Consider the following 16,226-nt stretch of genomic DNA (forward strand, 5'->3'; position numbering starts at 1 on the left):
CAAGTACTCCATCACTAAGTCACATCTCCAACCTTTTTTTATTTTGAGACAGGATCTCCTTAAATTACTCAGGCTGGCCACCAGCTTGTAATTTTCCTGCCTCGGCCTCCCAAGTAGGGGAAGGATTGGCCTGAGGCAGGGTGCCTGGTTTACTCATGGAATTCTATCCTTCAGTCTGATTGCTTAAATTTCTTTCAATCTCCATTTTGACCTTCTTCTGATGGCTCCTTTTTAATGTCTGAAGATTTCTGAAGATAAAAGTTGTTTAGATTAAGACATCCTTGGGCAACTCTTACATCTTTTAAAATTCCTTGTCTGTGCACAATTTTTCCAGAGGAAAAAAATTTCATGTGCTACGGAGATGAAAAAATGTTGACGCAACCAGGAAGCAGTGGTCTGTGTGTCTGTGCCTTCAAAGGCAGGGAAGTGGGTTGGGCTAGCTGGAAGATCTTGAGAAGGGATACGGAAGGAAAAGAGATTTTAATTAGTTTTTGTTGTGGTGGTGGTAGATGTTCTGTTTCTGCTATTGTTTGCCCTTTTGGTGGAGGATGAAGAAAATAGATGTCACAGTGAAGAAAGGTAGGGATTTTAGTTTTGTGATGTGGGCTTCCATAGATAACCCAAAATATTGCAGTACTTGTCTGGCTCTGAGCCCCACTTTTTTTTTTTTGTCCCCAACCCTCTACCTTCCAGAATCTCTTGTGAGTTTAGCTCTGCTTTTTATTTGGCTACAAAGCCCAGATCATCTGAAATGCCAGAGCAACATCTGTGAGTCAGTGTGGCTGGTTCCTCTTATCCCACTGCTAAAAACAATTTCACAATATTACACAGGTGGCTAGACTTGTCACAGTTCCACAAAATGCTGGTTATTTTTCAGTGCTTAAAAATGCCTTTCTAAACTTGGTGCAGAGTTGCACACCCGTAATCCTAGTTACTCTGGAGGCTAAAGGGGGATAGCAAGTTTGAGGCCAGCTTCAGCAACTTATTGGGACCCTGTCCCAGAATTAAAAATAAAAGAATCTGAGAATATAGCTCAGTGGCAGAAAATCCCTGGGTACAATCCTCAGTAACCACCCCCCCCAACACTCATGCACATGCAGAGCCTTTCCATTCCCAGACCCCTGTTGCTGCTCGTATGCTTGTGCAATCAGTGCAGAACTGTACCATCACTTCTTATGCAATGACTTTTAGTGTAAAAGGAAACAAACTGAAACACACACACACACACACACACACACACACACACAAATAGCACAGAGCAATGAAAATATTCCATGAGTGAGCGAACAGGTACAAATGAATTAGGTCCAAATAATATGTAGCCCTGTGAATTGATAAATCTGTTTCCTTTTCTAAATTGCCTTTTATCATCCACATCTTTGTATATTTATAAAGAGATATATTTCAGTTCTCAAAACAATAGATCTAATTTCAGTAATTTTGTAAGCTGATGACTTTATCTTGTTTAAATGATGAAAACATTGGTTTCAAAACCTTACAGGAATTGTGTGGAGCTGATCATCAATATACTAGATTCCTTTATATAGTAGTAAATTTTGTAAGACATCTCAGGTTAATTAAAGTTAAGTGAATCAAACTCCTCACTTCATGGCACATTATCACTGTCCTCTGTTAGGATTTTCTCTTGCTTTATCTATTCATTTTTATCCCCATTCTTATCTGCCTTCCGCCCGCTCCACCTCTGCTGTGAACAACCATTCTAAACATTTCATATGGGTCTGGTTCTTTGCCAGTGCTCTAAAAGATGTACTGTCACTTGGGTTTGTATACATTTGATTTAATGTGAATGGTATCCTATCACTTATCTATTTCACTTTTTTAAAAACCAATACTCTATCTAAGATTCACTCATGTTGTTCTGTAAGTCTCTAGTTCATTGATTCTAAGCAATATGAAGTACTCCTGGTATCAAGTTCTGTTCCTCCCCAGTACAAACTGCACACCAGAGAATACCATTATATTTATCTGGTTATGGAGCGATGAGTTATCACTTTGGACTATACATCCGGAAATGAACTGATAGGACACAAGGTGTGCATGGACTTAATGTGACCAGTTACCCTCCAGAATGCCTTCCTCTCACAGCAGCGCATACCCCTATATTTCCACAAACCCTTGGCATTTTCTGACCTACAAAATTTTGTCAAGACTAATAGGTATAAAGTATAATCTCATTCTTGTGATTTGCATTTCCCTGGATTACTAATGAACCAGCATTTCTTCACATATGTGTTAGCCTTTTGAATTTGTCATAGAAAATTATCTCTTTAAGTCTATTGCCCACTTTCTAATGGGTTGGCATCTTTTTCTTGTTAATACGAGAAGAAGGAAGCAGTCTTTGTAAGAAGCAGTCTTTCCCATGCCCTAAGCCACAAGGATGCTCTCCTACTCTAAGTGTATGATTTTAGTTTCCATGTTCAGATATTTAATTCATCTGGAATCTATCTTTATATTAAATAGGGATCTCTACATAGTGAACTGCTTTCTGTACACCAATAACTAAACAATCCATCATTTTCTCATGGGTTTATGGTATCCCTTTATTATTTATTAATAGAGCTGGGTGTGTCCTGGCAATTCTCTTATTCCATTGGTCTGTCGGTCTCTTCTTATGCCACTCCACTTTGCATTTTACTCTTTTATGTTTATTACTTAGTATCACTCAGGGTGGTCTGGATTATCATGGAGGGCATGCTGCATCAGGGTAGCCCGTCAGTGGAGAGCATTCTGGGTAGGCCATTCTCATTTTCAGAATAAGGGGAAAGACAACGGGCCATCTTCTCATGAACAAGTACCCAGGACTTCTTTGTAGTATCTTTCTTCTCACAGAAGAAATAGCCCGGGCTAGGGGTGCTACACATAGGTGGACCAAAAGAAGGTTTTGAGCATCTGCCAGTGTGAGAAGCAGCAGGACATGTTCTGTCTTACTCTTGTGGAGGATTGGCTGTGATGAGATGGAGAGGGCCTGATGGAAGGATTCCACTCCTTTTGTCCTGACTCTGGAATAGGAGATGTCCCCCTAGGACGGTGATTTCTGATATGCATGGGGCACCAGAACTTGGAGTGTGAACATTATTCTCAGCTTGATGCTCCTGATTTCTTGGTCTTGGTTCCTCCTTCACCCAGTGGATTCATTTAACCTTTCTCTCAAGTCTTTACCAAATGCCACATTGAAGCATAAACATGTAGACATACTTTTTGAAATGTTTCAATTTTTCCTTAATATCTTTATTTTTTTTTTGACTAATGTATGCATGTTCTTTTCTTAGTCACAAAAATCCCTTTCAGCCAGTAGCACTCTCAATCTATTATCATAAACTTTTTTTGTTCTCGGGGAATAAGTTGAATTTGACAATAGCCAGAGGTCTTTCAAAAATTCCCTAAAACACAATGGATTTTATTTTTTAGATACCCAGCTCTTCAAATTCATGGTTGAGCTGTTCATCTCTTTTGAAAATATTCTGTCTTTATGGGGTAAATTCACTCTAAATTGGATGCCAGGTGAAAAATGTGTTCCTGAGCAGTACAGGAAGGACTTTGAAGTTTCAGCTACAGATTTGTTTCTTTTTTTCTATCTTATCTTTCTTTCCTTTTTTTATTTTTTCAGTGTTAGAAATTAAACCTAGGGCCTTGTGCTTGCTAGGCAAATGCTCTACTACTGGGCCCTACTTCCAGCCCCTTCTGTTTTTTTTTTTTTTCTTTCTTCTAACTCTGTGGAATTGTCTCAGTTTGGATGCTTTTAATTGTTATCTTGTTGGTTTATGACCAATTATTTGCTGATGATGTTTAGAAAGTACATTTCCCAAATCTTACGGACAGGACCTTTATTTGCATAGGTTATTTTATCTTTGTTAGTTTAATCTACATTTGATTTCTTTTTTAAAAATCAGTCAATTTAGTATTATCAAATGTTTTCTCACAATTTTTTTAAAATTTCATTTTCTAAGAAGTCTTCATTTTATGATGTTTTTCACTGTATTTTTTGAATTGTCATATGAATTATTCATTTTATGATGTATCCATGATGAATAATAATAATTTCATATGATGAAAAACAAGGACCTAAAATCTATGTTATCTTTTCCAGAAACAGCAGTTGTTCAAATTTTTTAGTTCCTTGAAATCACTTCCCTAGTAGTTCTCTTCATGATTCATTTTTAAAGTATTTATTATTAGATTCTTCAATTATTATGTTTGAATTGTCTTTTCTTTCCTTCAATTCCATCTGTTTTAGTTTTATTGATTTGGGGGCTTGGTTGGTAGGTGTATATAAATTTATAATTGGTATATCTTCCTGATGTAAGCTTTTCCCATTATAAAATTTCTTCCTTTGTCTCTAGGAACACTTTGGTGTTTTAATGTTTTTTTTCTCTGAGAGTTAGAGAGCTGTTTCTTTTCTCTTTTGGATACTGCTTGCCTAGTATACCTTTTTCCATCTTTTTGCTTTCATCCTGTTTGTGTCTTTGAATCTGAAGTATGTCTCTTATAAATAGACTACAAATTAGATCATTTTAATATCCAATCTGCCAAATGGTAATGAAAAATTTGTCTGTTATTTTGAGGTTTTATTTTTATGTTCTTCTCTTTCTTTTATTACTCCATTCTACATTCTTTTGCATTAAGTATATATTTTTTCATGTACCAGGTTAATTACCCTTGTTATTTATCTTTCATTGTATTTTTTGAATTATTATTTTAGTAGTTATCCTGGGGACAATAATTGACATCTTAGTTTGTAACAATCTAGTTTGGATTAATACCAATTTAATTATAGTAGCATATAAAAATTTGCTTCTATATCACTGTCTCCAGCCTTTTGCACTGTTTCTGTCACACAAATTGCATTTTAGAAATTGCAGGTCCCTCAACACAGGTTTGTAATTATTATTTCATGAAATTGGCTTTTAAATAGGACCAGACAGAGAAAGAAATATAAACACATAATACATTTTCACTGTCTCAAATACTCTTTACTGTCTCTGACCTTAAACCTTATGAAATGATTGTTTCCAATGCTATTTATTTTCTCTTGTGGATTTGAGTTACTGTTTTTTCATTTCAGCCTGAAGGACCACCTTCAGCATTTCTAGCAAGGCAGGTCTGCTACTGACCCAGTTTCTCAGTTTTTATCTATCTCAGAGTGTCTTAATTTCTCCTTCACTTTTGAAGGATGGTTTTGCCAGAAAGCTTTTTTTGGGGGGAGGGAATTGTATGTTCTGGTGTCTCAATTAATATGGTTGGGGCTGGGACTAACAGAAAACTTTGTCACAAACTGGTTAAAGCTATAAGGAAAGCTATGTTACATTATGAGAAATCCAGATGACTGTGGATGCTACTGCTGCTCAACAAGTTAGCCAGGTCTTTTGCTCGGACAAGCAGCAGGATTGTGCTTCTCCACTCCTTTGAGGTTAGACTTGGCCACAAGACTGGCTTTGAGCAATGAAATGTGAGTTACATGCACATTGCAGACCTAGTATGCAAGGCCCCAGTGCCCCACTTTCTCTTTTAGAGATCATTGACAACATTTCAGATGATGGAGCCATGTTCATGGGTTAGGAGGAGGAGGAGCAGGGCCTCAAGATGAATACTTTGTGTGAACAATGAACATTTGTTGTTCTACGGCCTTGGGGTCATTAGGGACAGCAGCATGGTCTTGCCCAACCTGAGTGCCACCAGGGACTCCAACCACAGTCGTCTGGCTTTTGGTCCTTCTCTGTGATTCTTCTGTCCCTGTGCAGCTTCATGATGTGATGGAGACATTTTTGAGGATGTTGCTGGCCCTGTCATCTTCTCCAGTGAACTCAGGGTCTGAGTTCTTGCATTTGGGGTAGGGTGAGAGACCTATGAGAAGTATCAACATGGGTTGTAGTAAAAATGTATAAAACTTAGAGAGAAATTACTTTTCTTTATGGCGAAACACCTAGTTTTAATTTTTCTTCCTGGGAGATTCTTTCCTCAGGTCTTCAATCTAGGAATAAATAATTTTCATTGTGGTCTCAGTTTTAAAGACATTTCTGAGAGTCTGAAACATGGCACAAACAAACTAATATTTTGCCCCATTTTTATATGATGCATCCTATCAAACACACGCTGGAACATCATGGCAATTTCTTTGGAGAGGTCAATTTGTGCCTCCTTTTTATTTTTTTAACTTACCTGATGTGTAGGACAGTGACAGGGATTTAATAAATGTTTTTAAGGTGTCCTTGTATTCCAAAGCTTTTCAAATAATTACTAAATAAATAAGTAAACCAACTAACAATCAGGTGTTCAACTACTAACACTAAGTTTATCATTCATTTCTCTCTTTAAAACATTCTCTTTTCCTACTTGTTCAGTATATATGTACCCCAGGCCTTTGAAAGCTATGAAGTAGTGTTTTGAGTTACTTTCTTTGGTTTAGAAATAAAACAGAATTAAATATTGTACAAAAACTGCCTAGATGGTCAAATGCTAAGAACATCTACCAAAAACCAAGTTCCTGTAGATTTTGCTTATGGCATTTACTGTTCCTTTCTTTAGACAACTGGCCCACAATGATTTATTATGTAAATACTAATTATTTTTATAGCCTTTCCCACAGATGTTTCTCTCATGGTTCAGAACAGAGTGAGACAGCAGAAACCGAAGAAAAATGTTGACAGTTTATTATGTTCTGGATAGAATGTAATTAGGGCCATCAGTGAGCACCAAATTTACTAACATTGCAAAGCTCTGTGAATCAGCTGTGCACTGGGAAACACAGGCAAGATTGCGTGGAGGGGACTTTGCTGCTGACTGGCTGAGACACATGCTTGTGTATTAAACTGAGACACTGTGCAGGTTCCACAGGGGAAGCATCATTTCCAAAGTCTACTTGATGACAACAAAATTGAAGACGGGGACAACTGGAATTTGCTATGAGGAAAGCCCTAGTATCCCAACAGAAATGCAATACAAGCCACATATGTAATTTTTAATTTTCTAATCTAATTAAACAAAGTAAAAAGAAGCAGATGGAATTAATCTTAATAATGTATTTTACTTAACTCAGTATACCTACAATATTATCATTTCAACATAAAATCATCATAAAAATTAATGTTTTTTTTTACATTATCCTTTTGCATATTAAATCTTTGAAATCCAGTGTTTCCAGCACACATCTCAAATTGGATGAGCTATGTTTACATTGGTCAGAAGCCACCTTTGGCTAGTGGCTACCATACTGGATGGCTCAGATACACACAAGCTTGGGAGAATTAAGAGAATAAGAAAGAGGACATACCATAAAGAACATCATAGTTATCAGGAAACATGACCAATTATTTGCCAATGATGTTCAGAAATTATAGACTCCAGATGTCTTGGATGCAGGACTTTTAAAGTAGATTTTTACATATGAATTATTAAATTTTCATATCAAGATACTTTGTTAATTTGTTTAGATTATAGAATGTAGAACAAAATTATTTTTTTTATAAAAGTCAGTCTGTGTTTTTATTCATTTCTGGGGGAAAAAAAGGTATAACTACATCTTTCACCATGCTGTGTCTTAGTGTTTCAAAAGTAGTCTCCATCTTCTGTAGAAATCTACCTTAGGAATAGCTGTCTCTTTATTTGTGTTCCAGCTGTCAACTTAAGACTCAAAAGTTGCCTAGAGCTGAGCGCTGCCATTCTAAGCAATGCTGGGAGCCATAGGTCACAGTGATGTTGGAGTAGAGATCCTTCCATGTTACTTGTGTGATAAAGGAGGATCCTCTTTGTCAGGATGCAACTGAAGTTCATGTTCTAATTAATTTATGCTGATGTCCTTTGAAATCATGAATCCCACGGATGACTCCTGCACTCCTCTTCCACATTTTCTTTGGTCAGGAGTGATCCCTTCCCTGCTTCATGTCTGTCCTTTCTTGAGCATGTCTCCCAATACTTAAGTGACAGATACATCAAAGACAACTCTTGCAGCTGCAATTCTGGAAGACTCACAGACATTGATCATGCACTGCTTCTCCCACCTCCATATGCACTATTAAGGAAATCAGGCTTCAGAACAAGGCTTCATTCTGGAGAAGCATGACCACACTCAGGAACCCCTATCCCTGGTTATCTCTGTGTCTAGGAAACTCACTTCCCCTTTAAGGATCTGAATGTGTTCAGAGTAAAGGGAGAGCATGAGCCAACCAATTGCTAAATTCCTTTAGCTCTAGTAATATATAAATCATTAATAATATATCTAATAATATATGAATCATTAGAAGAATGAGAATTTTGAGAATTTTGAATTCTGATACAATCTTCTGATAATGAAGGGCTCTTTAATCTGTAACACAACCCAGGAACATTGTGTTAATCCCAGAGGTCTGATCAGGCAGAAACTCCCCAACAACTTTAGTTTCATGATGAGATAGGGGGTACAGGGAAGCAGTACGTGACACATGTAGTAAATGTCAATAGAGCAATTACAGAATTTCCATTAACTTCATAGTGGTAAACTGTTTATATAAAGTTTTTATTGTTTCTTTTATTTTTTAACAAATAGAATATTTTCTTTGTGTTTAAAAACTCTTATTTTATGCATTTGAAATATACAGAGTAATTGATAATGTGTGGCATATATGTAATTCATGAGACAAAATGAACACTAGGATTTGGGTCCCCGATTGTATGTGCCATTATGTGAGTCTGTGTTCCCTCCCCCCTTCACTACTTGCCTTTCCAACATCACTGGCCTCTAGAAGTGGTCACTGCTCTGAGTTTTATCATTCATCCACTTTTTAAATACATAATTTTGTCACCTATGCATGAATTCACACTTTGAGTGTGGCTTATATTGGAGGTTTACAAATAGATATGAAAACTGCATGTTAGGTTTGATGACTTGCTGTTTTTCAATGTAATGCATTTGAGATTCATCCAGGCTATTAAGTTAAACTGAGTTTATTCATTTCCCCTTTGGCTTAATAATCTGCTGTGACAGGGAACCACAGTTTCTGTGGCCATTTTCCTGTCTACCAACATTTGATTCATTCCAGTTTGGGCTGTTATGGATCATGCTGCTGCAGTATGTGCCTTGCTGCATTTGTGCAAGCTTTTTCCAAGGATTTGTACTTAGGAAGTGCTTGCTCACATAAGTGAGCAAATACTCAACTTTGTAAGACAAGGCCAAATTGTTCTCAGATGATTATGGCCATTTAAGACCCCTGAGAAGCATTAGTTATGATCAGATTTCTCTCCCTGCCCCAACCAGTTTGGAATAAAATGGTATCCTATTTGGTTCTGATTTTCATTTTTATTATGGATGAATGGATCATCTTTTTCTATATTTATGAAATATTTGTTTTCTCCTTTTTTATATTTTTGGCCTATGAACTTTCCCTTCTTTCTATTTATTTGTAAGAATCTTTTATAAATTCTGTAGTTTACTACTTTGCCAATTATCCTAACTGTAATTGATAAAGATAAGTTTGTTGTTTTAATGTAGTTAGATCTGTCAGTCATTTCTCCTGTTGATTCCTGTTTTTAGGAAATCCTTTCCTGAACTGATAAGACACATTCTTAAATTTTCTTTTTTTCTTTTTTTTTCTTTCAAGTTTTGCTTATCATTGAAGTTCTTAAACCATGAAGAAGCTTTTCCCCACATGGATAAAACATTCCTTGCACTTTTTATAAAACAATTCCTCTTTTCCGTAGGGATTAGTGATGCCATCTTTGTTGTTTCCCTGGCTCAGTCAGAAGCTCTGCCATGTTGCACTATTAATATCCCTACAGGAATACCAGCTTTCCTTACCTGCATAGCTGTAAAATGTCTTGATACCTTCCCATCATGGCGTTATTCCATCATAGCGTTATTCTTCTTTAGAAGGGTCTTATTTACTCTTGAGCTTTCAAATCTTTCATATAAATTTTAGGATCAGTTTATGATGTTCTTAAAATTTTTTTGGTTTTTGATAGTGAAACTAGAGTTTGTTCAATCTATAGCTCCATTTGGAAAATAGTGATTTCTTTATGATATTGCTGCTTTCTGTGAACATGGTAGACCTATCCACTTATTTAGATCTGATTAATATTTTCTAATAATTTTGTAATTTTCTTCATAAAGGTCTTACACATCATTCATTAGTTTTATTTCTAGGTACCTTATAGGTGTATTTTGTAATTGTGAAAAATCACATTTTGTTTGTTTGTATATTTGTATTCCATGACTCTGGAGAACTCTCAGTTATAATAAATTAAGTGTGCATTATTTTGAGTTTTATCTTAAACTACCACATCATCCCTCCCTCTCTTTGTGGTGCTGGGGAATGAATACAGGGCCTCAGTCACAACAGGCAAATGCTCTACCACTGAGCTATAGCACTAGTCCCAATCACATCATCTCTGAATGATGACAATTTTTGTTCTATCTTTTCCAAATTTTATACCTTACATTTATTTCTTCTTTTACTACTCTGGCATACTCATATCATAAGGTTGAATAAGAATGTAGGAGAGAAACTTTTGTCTTGTTTTTGATTCTAAGAGAATCCTTTTAAAATTTCACCATCAAAAATTATGATAGGCTGGGAACAGTGGCACATGCCTGTAATACCAGTGGCTTAGGAGGCTGACACAGGAGAATCTCCAGTACAAAGCCAGCCTCAGCAATTGTGAGGCACTAAGCAACTCAGTGAGACCCTATCTCTAAATAAAATACAAAAATAGGGCTGGGGATGTGGCTCAATGGTCTAGTGCCCCTTAGTTCAATCCCTGGTAACCCCCCCCCCAAAAAAAAAGTATGTTAGATCTAGTTTTAGGTAGATAACTTTATCAGTTTTAAGATTTTCTTTTTATCTTGACAAGTTTTTTTAATCAAAAAAGGATGTTGAATTTTATAAGATGCTTCTTCTTTTCATCTTATTGGTTAATATGATATATAATGTTTAAACATATTTAGATAATCCAAGTAAAATCACACGGCTGTTCATATACCATATTCTCGAAACCTACTTTTTTTCTACCCCCAACTCTTCTATAACAGTAGTCCCTAAATTGACATTGCAGAATGATAGCATGTGAAATGTAATGGGTAAAACAATCATATTTTTCTTTAGTTGAATAGAGTGCTCTTACTAGTGTTGAACTGTCATGGGAACCAGAAAGAAAAGAACCTCAACTCCAGACACCAGGATCCTTGACATGTATGATGGGAAAGAATTTCAGCATGCTTCAGATATTGCAGCACACAAGAGATCTATATAAGAAAAGCAGAACGTACACATTCAAGGGAGAAAGTGGGCTATCTTAAGAAGAAGTCCTTTTAGGGATCTCAGGCTGCTCTTTGAAACTTGGTGAGGAGTGGGCATGGGAAGGTATGTGGGGATGACATCAGGCTGGTGGTCACAAGACCCTTTACAGTGGTCTGGCTGTTTTCAGGATCCTTAGGTTGATATCTTTTGCATTATCTGATTAACAGATTAACACTGGGAAAGTTCCCTATATTATAGTTTCATATCTCCCTTTCCTCAACTTATTCTAAAAATGCATGTATCGGTGGGTTAATTAACAGTGTAAAGGGTAATTTTCATAAATTATTTTCTAGTAAATTTAAGACTCTGAGTACTGATGTGTAGATTTCCCAGAAACTTGGGAGTGACAGGCCTGGGAGAGAGACCTGGGTTGGGGAGGAACTCAAGTACAGAGCTTTCTTCCTTTGGTTTCCTTTTGTCTCCTTTCTACCGACATTATTTCTTCTATCCTACCTCAAAACCAACATTGCATTTCAGGGATAAAACCAAGTTAGTTGTTCCTAGTAATCGCAACTTTGCTTATAAATGAGAATGACCTGTACTTTTCCTCTCATTCTGTTCTTTGACCTTGAAGATCAACATCACTGTGGTTTTATAGAATGGTGTGCAGAGGGTCTGGGGTGTAGCTCTGTAGTAGAGTGCTTGCCTAGCAGACGTGAGGTCCTGGGTTTGATCCCCATTACCAAAATAAAAAAGCATCAGTGGAATGGGTTGGAAAACATTTTTTTTCCTTCCTCTCTTTTTTTTCTTTCTTGATTTCCTGAAATAATCTGCATAAATTTGGAACACTGTTTCCAAAGTTAAGTAGAATTAATTTATCTGTAGAACCTTTAGGCATTGGGATTTTCCTTGTCTTCTAATTAAATTCATGTAAGATTGTAGGAATTTCATTTTCATCTGTTCTGATAAATCATATTTTTCTAGGAATTTGTTCTCTTGGTCTGTGTCTTGCTAGTCATCCTGAGTTCACAGATATTAGATCTATCTGCCATTTTCCCAATGTGCTTATAAAATTTTTGATGTAAGAGCATTTTAAACTCTTGATCATCTTTTCATCATTTATTTACAGGTAACAACTGTTCACATTCTGATCAGCTTGGAGTTGGTCAACTTGCATTCAAGTACAGTTCAGCCAAGTTGCTCTCAACTAATTTTTCTAAAAAGATTTTCTTCTAGTTTACTCAAAGCTGATTGTCTTATATTTTCAAAAAGAATATGTGAGGTATTTCTTAGCTGTTCCTACCACACTCAGTATACTCATTATAGCATGAACATAGTTTGATTATTTAGCATCACAAAAAAATTTGCTGATATTATTCTGAATTTGGATTTTATGGCCTGGTTCTGCAGCTACAAAAAGTTATTTAAAAATAAAAAGACAAGCAATAGCAATAACACACTCTTAGTTTAAAAACCAGTTTTTAAAATTTCTTCATAACATTTGTCTTCTAAAATTTAAATGCATTAAAATAAACAATATCCCTGTTAGATGTGAACTTTCTGGATAATCTAGATTTCCATATAAATGGGTAAATGGAAATTAAAGAAACTTTTAGGTCTGTCAAAAACTCAGATTATAATTCCATGGTAAGTAACTAATGAGCTATTGCTTTCATTAAAACTCTCCCTTGGTTACCTAAATTCAAGGTCAAGTATAATTACACATGGTCTTGCTCCCTTTAGGAGTACATTATTAAGGCATGCAATAACAGTCTGTAATTCAGGTTTTCATGATGTATCACCTGCCACTTGAAACATGAGATTCATTGATATTTTGAAAATATTTTGCAGGAAGAATCTGCGTGTTTAGATTCTGAGGTAGATGAACATATTAACTGGTTTCAGCAAGAATATATGAAAACAGAAAAGGATTGGACAGAAATTGACAAGAGGATGAACCAGACCTTGGAAGTAAGAAGAAAGATGATTGGCAGCAGAACACCTCTGAAGGACATTCTTAAAATGTTTCCTTTCTTGAAGTGCCCTTATCAGGTATTCTTATTTGGTTGTAACAATCTCTGATTACAGCATCAAATTGATTTCCCCTTCTTTCCTCTTAGAATAGTAAATGACACAACATAACAAGATAGTGGATGTGATACTTAGGGTGGATGTGCGACCACTGATGGGCAGAAATTTCAGGAAGCTCCTTCAGATAATAGGCGCCAGCTGCCTGGAGAATTTCCTGGACGTATTGTGGAGGTTGGGGGATCATTACTAGGGATATTTGACAGTGTGAATCATTTCCCCTTTGCATGCTTTTAGATAATTAAGATAATTTATTAAGAGACTCTTAGTATGCAACATTGATCACAACAAAGTAGATTCTGAGAAAAGGAATCATTTCATAAAGCGATCTTAAAAACACATGAAGCTTGATGGATAATTCTAATACCTTTGTATTGAATTTACTTAGGGTGGTTATTCAAGGTTATTCACCACCATTTTAATTTATTTTAACGAAAGATTCATCAAAACTTTTACCAGAAACACATTTCATGGAAGAATTCAATCAACCACACTGAAAATTAAACATTTTACATATTCTTTTTCAAAAAGAAAACCCTAAACAAGAATTTGCCAAAGTATTATTTTAATAATAATGTCAATAGCAAATATCTATGTGTTTACTCAGCAGCAGATATGTTCTTAGGGCTTTATGCAAGTTAATTAAATTATTAATCAGCCACCCTATTTTGTGTTTTGTTTGTTTTTCTGAATCTTTGGGTTGCTAGGAACAGTAATAGCCACTAGCCAGATCGACACACCTGCAAAATATAATTTTAAAGCACAAACCTGATGAACTGATGGTTTATGAAGTCTTCAAACTAGGGAGCATGTTTTGAATATCAATAGTTCCTAAAGTGCCTGGCAGAGTCCTGTGTGTGACACAGCAGTGTTTGTTTGATTCTGAAGGAATTAGCTGGTGGTTGCAAAGGTTGCTGTGAACACTGATGTCACAGCCTCGGGTTCTTCCCTGGAGAGCAGCCCACCAGAGGTTTAGTGATTAAAATAGATGAATTATGGTTAAGAAGCCTTTCAAAGTGCCACAGATGATAGGAAGTCCAAGGCCCATCACGGCTGAGCCAGAAGCAAAGAGTACAGATCTAGGGCTCTGTCCAAGTCTCTCGCTGTAGCCTAGGTATGTTTTCCCTCCGTATTTCCTTAGGCTTTTCACCTTTTATGTCCAACATGTGGATTGGGGGACAGTTTTGGTAATGACTATCAATATATAGTTTTAAACAAAAGAATAAAACATTTTTAGTTCCTTTCAGGAAGCATTGCTCTAACTCAACCCTGCATAATTGGCATTTGCAATATATAAAGCCCTTGTTGTGTTTCCTAAAATTAAAGGTGACCTTACTTACAAATACCTGCTATCAGCTATCCCTGTAGCAATCCTCTGCTCCACACACCCCATGCCATTTTGAACCATATGGAGCTTGGGAGTCGTGGATACAGGTGCAGAGGAAGACAGCATCGGTAGGAGGAAGTGGTCCTGGCAGTTAATACTGACCCTCCATTGCTTCCTGTACTACCCTCCTTCCCTCAAAAAAAAAAAAAAAGTTTCAACAGAAAATTTAAAAATTAAATTTTTTTTTAGATTCACTTTATTACACTATCTAAAATATTATCAACTTGGAATTTGTTCCTGGGACCTATTGGATGTGGCAGAAGGCAGTAGGAGGGGGTTGAAGAGAGTGTTAAACAAAATTTAAACATCTACATTTTCTAACAAATACTTGGAGATGCTACAGTTTTCATCTTCTGGAGAAGCTATTTCAGTCATCTTCTCTAATAACTTAAGTGAAAGCCAGGCACTGTGGCACCGGGCTGTGTTCCCATCACACTGGAGGGAGGTTGAGGTGGGAGGATGACTTGAGCCCCATGAGTTTGAGGCCAGCCTGGGTAACATAAGAAGGAGACCCTGTCTCAAAAAGCAAACAAAACAAAACACCACCACCACCAACAACAAAAGCAAACCAAGGGAAGTACATAAGAAGAATGCTAATAGTTTCAAAGGAGTTTTAACTGAGTTTTGCTTTTGGCTATAATGGAGTACTAGACTCATAAATGTGGATGAAACTGGAAGAACAATAGATGAGGCAGCTGCTTTCAGACATCAGTTAACAGGCATTGCAGAATTCCAATCCTGGGTAAAAGGAAAACACAGAAGATGTACGTCAGTTCTCTGCTGCAGGGTCACTTTCTGGACCTCTGCCTAGAAAGGTGGAAGCCAAGCAGAAGATGGTGGCCTCGCTGAACTGGATGGGAAGGAGTTGGGGAATGAATAGCAGCTGGTATTTGATTTGGAGGAGAGTATATAGATGCCCATTCGGGGATCCCCCAGAGTTTTCGTCTGAGCACTGGACAGCACAGGATGAGACTCGATGGTGTTTTACGGAGAAAGTCTGTTGCAAGATTGCAAGCTGATTTCAGAGGTCACACGATGTTGATAAATAAGAATTCTGCCTTGAGTGGAGAGAATTGCTGAGCCCCCAGGCATACACTTGACACTGCAGAAAAGTCCATGCCTTATGAGTGATAATCATGCCCTAAGCTTAATGTTGCCCTGTGACTAAGGACAAAACCCAAAATAGACCTGTCCAAACGAATGATAAAAATCAAGTCTGACAGGACCGGAAGAAACAACTGGTAATTTATCTGCCTGCCAGAACAAAATTTAGCCTCCTTTAAAAGAACACAATTTAATCCGAACTCCCTATGGTGGATCACTGCGTAGAGAGTGGTGCCACTCTGATTGTTACCTCTCGATTCTGGGACCGAAGTCATGGCTTTGCAAGAAATAGCACCACATTTGGGCTGGGGATATAGCTCAGTTGGTAGTGCTTGCCTCACATGCACAAGGCACTGGGTTCAATCCCCAGCACCACCAAAAAAGAAAGAAATAGCACCATGTTTTAGGTGCTGATTTGGATA

At 36.8% G+C, this 16,226-nt stretch overlaps 1 protein-coding gene across 4 annotated transcripts in view; it reads left to right on the forward strand.

Moving 5' to 3' along the window:
* Nucleotides 1–16,226, forward strand: part of Samd3 (sterile alpha motif domain containing 3) — a 43,541-nt gene that overhangs the window by 21,794 nt on the left and 5,521 nt on the right. For all 4 annotated transcript variants that reach the window (XM_026381522.2, XM_026381511.2, XM_077802081.1 and 1 more), the window contains one exon: nucleotides 13,077–13,277. In XM_026381522.2, coding sequence (XP_026237307.1) covers nucleotides 13,077–13,277 — 201 coding nt within the window. The remainder of the gene's footprint in view (nucleotides 1–13,076; nucleotides 13,278–16,226) is intronic.

This window comes from Urocitellus parryii, chromosome 8, assembly GCF_045843805.1.
Source record: "Urocitellus parryii isolate mUroPar1 chromosome 8, mUroPar1.hap1, whole genome shotgun sequence".
NCBI lineage: Eukaryota > Metazoa > Chordata > Mammalia > Rodentia > Sciuridae > Urocitellus > Urocitellus parryii.